The 6,848-nt window shown below is 37.2% G+C and overlaps 1 protein-coding gene across 1 annotated transcript; it reads left to right on the plus strand.

Moving 5' to 3' along the window:
* Positions 1-235: 235 nt before the first annotated feature.
* LOC131167325 (heat stress transcription factor B-3) lies at positions 236-4,259 on the plus strand. Its single transcript, XM_058126094.1, has 2 exons — positions 236-1,123; positions 3,537-4,259. Exons 1-2 carry the CDS (start codon positions 788-790, stop codon positions 4,032-4,034), a joined length of 834 nt encoding a protein of 277 aa, XP_057982077.1. The 5' UTR covers positions 236-787; the 3' UTR covers positions 4,035-4,259.
* Positions 4,260-6,848: the final 2,589 nt, after the last annotated feature.

Consider the following 6,848-nt stretch of genomic DNA (forward strand, 5'->3'; position numbering starts at 1 on the left):
TTGAAATACTTAAAACTCGTTCTTCCTCATATGCATATAGTGACACTTTTTATTGGGAAATACAATCTATACATAGCTTCACATGGAAGGACATGCATCCATTTGTGTGATCATACAAATTAAATTAGAAGAAAAATCCACTTGTCTCATTCGATGATACAACCTCTCTAGCTACGACTATACATTTTCCCCCATATATATATATATATTATTTCTCGTTTCTTGCAATGTTCATGACTTCTCTCTCTCTCTCTCTCTCTCTCTCTCTCTCTCTCTCTCTCTCTCTCTCTCTCTCTCTCTGTTTGTTGTGGGTATATATATAAATATTTTTCGGAGAACTCTCTCTCTCTCTCTCTCTCTCTCTCTCTCTCTCTCTCTCTCTCTCTCTCTCTTGTGTATATATAAGGGGGGAAGGCATATATATATAGGACAGACGTCTGAAGTACCAGATAATTCAGTTTGATAAGAGAAATTAAGGAGGGGAAGAAGGAAGAAGGAGAGAAGAGGCGTTGCAGTTCTCATGAACTGTGGAGTCGTGTTGGGTTTCTATTGCTGGGACTGGGAGTTCTTAACTGCTCTTCTTCTCTTCTCTTCCTCCCCTTAACTCCAGTTTTACATTTCTATCCTCCCCCTCTTCCTTCTTCCTTCAATTCTTCTTCCTTTCTTCTTTCTTCTTCTTCTTTTCTTACAAGTGATTTCATCATCATCAATCTCTTCCTCCCTTTAATTTCTCCCATCTCCTTATAAATCTTTTTCTCTCTCTCTCTGTCTCCTCAACTGGGCATCTATGGAGGGCACTGACCATCACAATCAGCTAGCGTACCGTAGTAGTAATAGTGGTGCGGAAATAAATTTAAAGGGAAGTAGCAGTAGCAGTGGTGGTGGTGAGAATATTAATTTTGTGATGGAGAAGGTGATGATGATGAGGAAGTCCAGCCCTCCGCCGTTCCTGATGAAGACTTACATGCTGGTGGAGGATCCGGCCACCGACGACGTCATCTCGTGGAACCCCGACGGCACCGCCTTCGTGGTGTGGCAGCCCGCCGAGTTCGCCAGGGATCTCCTCCCTACCTTCTTCAAGCACAGCAACTTCTCCAGCTTCGTCCGCCAGCTCAACACCTACGTACGTACTCAACTCATCACATACATATATTTTTTCATACATACACACTTAGTCTTAAATTTGGATTTGGAAAAGAAAAATTTGTATCCCCCATCAATTAATTTTATTCTTGTAAATTTTTTATAAAGTGATTTATGCAGCAAATTAGTGCATAAAATTTTGATTTTGAGATCTATATATAAACTAAAAATTGCGACTTGGCATTGACATTAGTTCCATAAGTACCATGTACCAAAGAATTCTCTGAGGCGGTGTTGAGAAGTATATATTTTAGATTTACATCTAAATAGGTTCAGAAAAAAAATTCAACAAGATTTTAAAGAAAGTTTTATTCAAATACAAAATCTGAACTCTAAAGATCTTAAATATGAGGAAAAAGCTTAAACTTATTAAGTGGGTTAGAAAAATAGTTTTAATATCTTCTTAAAACTATTTTACCTCGGTAAATTATCAAAATGCGTCAATGGGTCGACGGCTTTCATCTCTTGGGTTTGATGTCGTACCATAGTGTTTAAAGTGGTGCGATGGTGGCTGAAATCTCCAGTTATCCAAAAAAAAAAAAAAAGGAAAAAAAAATCTTCTTAACACATCACAGTGAGCTGGTCTTGATCGATATCACGTGTGTTAAAGCGTCTCAGACACTATTATTTAAAAAAAAGTTAATTTTCATCTCAAAGATATTAGATAGGATGATATATATGGTGATACCATGCTAAAAAATCAATTAGCGTAAAAAGTTAAATTAATTAACATAAGAAAGGTAATTAGGTTATTTTAACTTTTACCAAACAAGACTTTTTCACACCCATAAAACTTTTATGCCCGAAGTTGCACTCAAACCAATCAAAAGACTAATTGTCAAGCTGATCTTATAAGTTTCTAGACTCTCCTTTCTTAGTCAACAATTAATTTTTAATTAATAAATAAATTAATTAACTAGTCAATTAATGCTTCAATTTATTTATTTTGATTGTTTTTTTTAAGAAGGTTGATTAGTAGATGAACTTCAATTTTCAATCAACATAAATTTTTTCTACCTTTGACGTGGTTTTGTAAAGTCGCCATGGGCATTAGAAACTTCAATTTGAAGCTAACCCATGCGTGAATTGCAGACCCCAAATCAAAGAAGTATGAGTTAATCAAGCTAGCCAGTAAATTAATTAGACCGAAGTCTGATTCTATATATTCAACTAACTAAAGACTTCAAATTGCATACGCAACAGAGATGTTTGGAAAAAGACTTTCGAAGTATATGGATTAATCACGCAGTGACCTAACTTTGGAAGAATGGAATTTCTTGTGAATAAATATTCCGCCCATTACTTTGCTTTTCTAGCTTTTTCTTTGACCAGGAAATTAATTTTGGACTCCTCTGGAAACTTAGTCAAGACCATGTATGTAATTTTAATTGATTAATGCAGGGCAGCCTCCCATTTCCTAGCTAGCTCCTTCTTCATTAGCTACAACTCCAAACAATGTGTGTGTCTCTGTGTATTCTTTATTTTTTCCTTTTTCCTGGTTGACGATGACAAGTTTTCTAGAAACATAATAACTTTTTTTCCCCCTTTTCTGTTCATTCTTTTGGAGTTTCTAAGCTTCTTTCTTAGGTCTCCTTTATTAATAATATTACCTTTACAAAAAAAAAAAAAAAAATGGATGTAAAAAATGAATTTATACAAGAATAAAAGAATAAACCAAAAAAGAAATAATATATATGAGAATAAAAATTTTTTTTTTTCAAAATCATGGTTACATGTATGTATTTTTTGTTACTAATTGGGATCATAAACATCACAATTTTTGGTACTTAAGAATATGATTTCTAAATAAATGATTCAAGCATGACTCATGCCCCCATGAGTCTTGACATTTCTATCGTGATGCATGATTGATCATGACACTAATTGATTCATATATTTTATAGTATTAAACCTAGCTAATGTTGCCTTGGATATGGTATGAGGCCTTTCGAGCTTTAAACATATTCAAACGGTTGATTTTGAGTGTTTTTTTGTTTGATGATCTGAAAACTTCAGACCACCATCAGGCCATATTGGATCTCATGGTGCAACATCAAACTTGAGGATATCTAGCATATCACACTACCAAGATTTCGGTAAATTCTTGAGTATGATTTAAGGGATTGCGAGCTCGAATCATTAACCATGTGATAGATAAGTCCCTCCTCTTACTACTGGGCAACCTAAGAGGGTTAGAATTTCTATGTTATTAATTAGGAGGTCCAATGAGTATGTTTTTTCTTTTGTTTACATAATTAATAACTAACCTTTATTATCTAAAAGGGTATTTTTACGTTTTCATGGTATATATGTAAGCTTGCTAGCTAGCTAGTTTCATGCATGGATGCAACCTTTGACGTATCAACATATATGATAAAAATAAATAAATGCAGGGTTTCCGAAAAGCGGCAACAAGTAGGTGGGAGTTCTGCAACGACTTGTTCCGGAAGGGCGAAAGAGAGCTGCTGTGCGAAATCCGCCGCCGGAAAGCATGGGCCAGCCGGCAACAACCCCTCAAAGCTGCACCACCACAAGAACTACTTGACGTCGACATCGAAGAACAAAGGTCTAATTCGTCGACGTCGTCGTCGTCGGACGAGCAGTACAGCAGCCTGGTTGATGAGAACAAGCGGCTGAAGGAGGAGAATGGGGTCCTGAGCTCTGAGCTCACCACCATGAAGAAGAAGTGCAAGGAGCTTCTCGATTTGGTGGCTGCGTACACCGCCGACGATGCCGGTTCCGATGATCACAGGGAAGATGATGATGAAGACGAGGGACCAAAGCTATTTGGGGTGAGGCTGGAGGTTGGAGGAGGAGAGAGGAAGAGGAAGAGATCTGCAGATGTGAGGGAAATCCTGAGTACTGTTTTCCTCTCTCAATCATGCAAATAGTTGGTTGAGAATATATATATATATACATACTTCTTTGAATCAAATGGTTAAAACATATATAAAGATTAAGATACATTGATGTTATATATGCATGCATGTATTATTAATTAATAAGGTACGTGAAGTTGGTTCACTGATCACCAACTGTACATCTTTAATTGTATGTCATTATTGTCATCATGGGCATTATCACTTATCAATATAATTGAAGGTTTGAACATGAAAGCCGTAAATGTTCACTTACATACAAATTTGATTCTATAATTTCAATCGAAATGTTGATAGTTTGTTCGACCAGAATATATATAGGTGACCACCCTTAATGGGTCTATGTACTATTTAAATGAATACACTTTTCCTTGGGTGATTGATAAGTATGCAATTTGTGACAGACGAGTTTAGATTAAACATCTAATAAATATTAAATAGTTTATAAGTTCATTAAATTCAATAACTAGTCTCAATTTTTTATTATTTTTTTGATAACTCGGCGATTCCAGCCACTATCACGCCACTTTGGACATTATGGTGCTACACCAAACTCCGCCCATCCATTGACGCACCCCTAGTAATTCAGTGGAATAAATTCTCAAGGGGGAATCGAACCCGTGACTTTGGGATCACCAAAGTCACAAGTTGCCTTTACCACTTGAGCCAACCCGATGTGTGTGTGTCTGTGTTAAAAATACGTAACAAGTATTATTGTATTTCTTGTGTAGTACAAGTAATAAGAGTGTAGTACAAGTAAATAAGGGTTGGGCTTTAGCCCAAAGCCTAATACACGTTAATAGCCCCCCTCAAACTCAAGGTGGGTGGGAGACCAACTTGAGGTTGTCAACCAAAGCACGATGACGCCCCTTAGGATGTGACTTGGTGAAGATATTTGCAAGGTGATCTTTAAAAGAAACTGAGAAGAGCTTGAGAGCACCATGGACAAGATGATAATGGATAAAATGACAATCAATCTCGATGTGTTTAGTCCGTTCATGGAAGACATAATTTTGAGTAATGTGAATGACACTTTGATTGTCCCAATAAAGTGGAGTAGCAGAGGACGTGGACACACCTAAGTTCTCGAGAAGCCATTGTAGCCAAAGGAGCTCAAATGTGGTATCAACAAGGGCACAATATTCTGCTTTAGTACTAGAACGGGTCACAAGGGTTTGTCACAAGGGTTTGTTTCTTACTTCGCCAAGAAATTAGAGAAGTGCTAAGAAGAAAACAATAACCAGTGGAGGACCTGCGATCAGTGGGATCTCCTGCCCAATCAGCATCAAAGAATGCACGAAGAACAAGCGAAAATTGAGCAGAGTAGAAAAGACCATGGAAGATAGTGCCCTTCAGATATCGAAGAATATGCGTAGAACAACAACATAGTGAGTCAAACGTGGAGTAGACAAATACTGGCTCACTTGGTGAACAACATAGGAGATGCCTGGATGAGTGACAATGAGATAAACTAGTTTGCCTATTAAGTGTCTGTAAAGAGAGGGATTAGACAATAGTTTCCCCTATGAAGGAGTCAGATGCACATTAAGTTCAACTGGAGTGTCAACAGTCTTGGTATCAGTGAGTCTAGCTCGAGACAAGAGTTCAGATGCATACTTGATCTGAGAAACATTGTAAAAACGATTTGTGGAATGAGTGATTTCAAGACCTAAGAAGTAGCTGAGATGACCAAGATCTTTCATCTCAAACTGCTGATTGAGAAAATCCTTAAGTTCTTCAATGCCACTGAGGTCATCACCAGTTATGATCATATCATCCACATATAGGTGAAACAAAATGGTGCCTTTGTCAGTGCTACGAAGAAATAAGGCAAAATCATAAGGACTGACAGTGTAACCCAAGTGAAAGATGGTGGAGCTGAACTTGACAAACCAAGTTCGTGGAGGTTGTTTAAGACTATAAAGTGCATATCGAAGGTGGCAAACCTTGTTTGGTTCAATAGAGAGACTATTTTGAGTGAGAAAAATTATCTCATTAAAAAATGGGCAAGTATTTGAAAGATCTTTGGGGTTAAATATTAAAAATGGGCCATATACATGTGGATGCAATAGAATTGATGTAAGTGTCATATCTCTCAATTGGAGTCCATGATGGAACATGACTCTAACTCTGATTGAAGCATTATTTGAATTAGATCCATTATGGGAAAGATTCTAATTCATTTATGACACTAACTCTATAAAAGGCTAGCCCTCCTCCTCTTTTTATGTAATTCTATAAAGGAGAGAGAGGAAAAAGGGTTGCTAGAAATTATGGATTGAAAAGGTTTGCACAGTCAATTTGTTCTTGAAGATTGAATAGTGATTTCTCATTCCTATTGAGCTAAGATTTTAATAGCATATTAATTCATGACTGATCCTTATTCATTGTGGACGGTCTCTTTTGTAAGAACCTGACCCAAGATATGTAGATTAAATAAATGAGAAAGGGCAAAAAGGTAAATTTTGTAGGCTTCGTCGACGAAGCCATTGTTCTCGTCAATGAAGGCCCTTATACTCTTCATTACCGAAATTCAGAGTCTCGACGACGAAGAGATACCGAGCGTGTTGTAAAATATTAGAATAAGGTTCGTCGCCGAAGGAGCTAGTTTGTCAATGAAACGAGTGGATGATTCGTCGATGAAGGTGTCATTTTGTCGATGAGGTTGGCAGGGTCAAAGGGGCTATAAATATCTGTTTCTTTTGCTTCATGGCTAAGAAAACTAAACTCTCTCTCCCTCTCTCTAGAACTTGAAACTTCTCTCTCTCTTTCTAGGATTTTAGGCTGTCAGTTTCCGGAATCAACGATCCGACGTTACCATGTGGA

The sequence above is a fragment of the Malania oleifera genome, chromosome 11 (assembly GCF_029873635.1).
Source record: "Malania oleifera isolate guangnan ecotype guangnan chromosome 11, ASM2987363v1, whole genome shotgun sequence".
Classification (NCBI taxonomy): Eukaryota; Viridiplantae; Streptophyta; class Magnoliopsida; order Santalales; family Ximeniaceae; genus Malania; species Malania oleifera.

Bases quoted from the DNA above. Each gene is read 5' to 3' on its own strand.
- LOC131167325 (XM_058126094.1), top strand. From the start codon at position 788: ATGGAGGGCACTGACCATCACAATCAGCTAGCGTACCGTAGTAGTAAT. The intron at 1,124-3,536 runs GTACGTACTCAA...AAATAAATGCAG, and splicing joins TCCGCCAGCTCAACACCTAC to GGTTTCCGAAAAGCGGCAAC.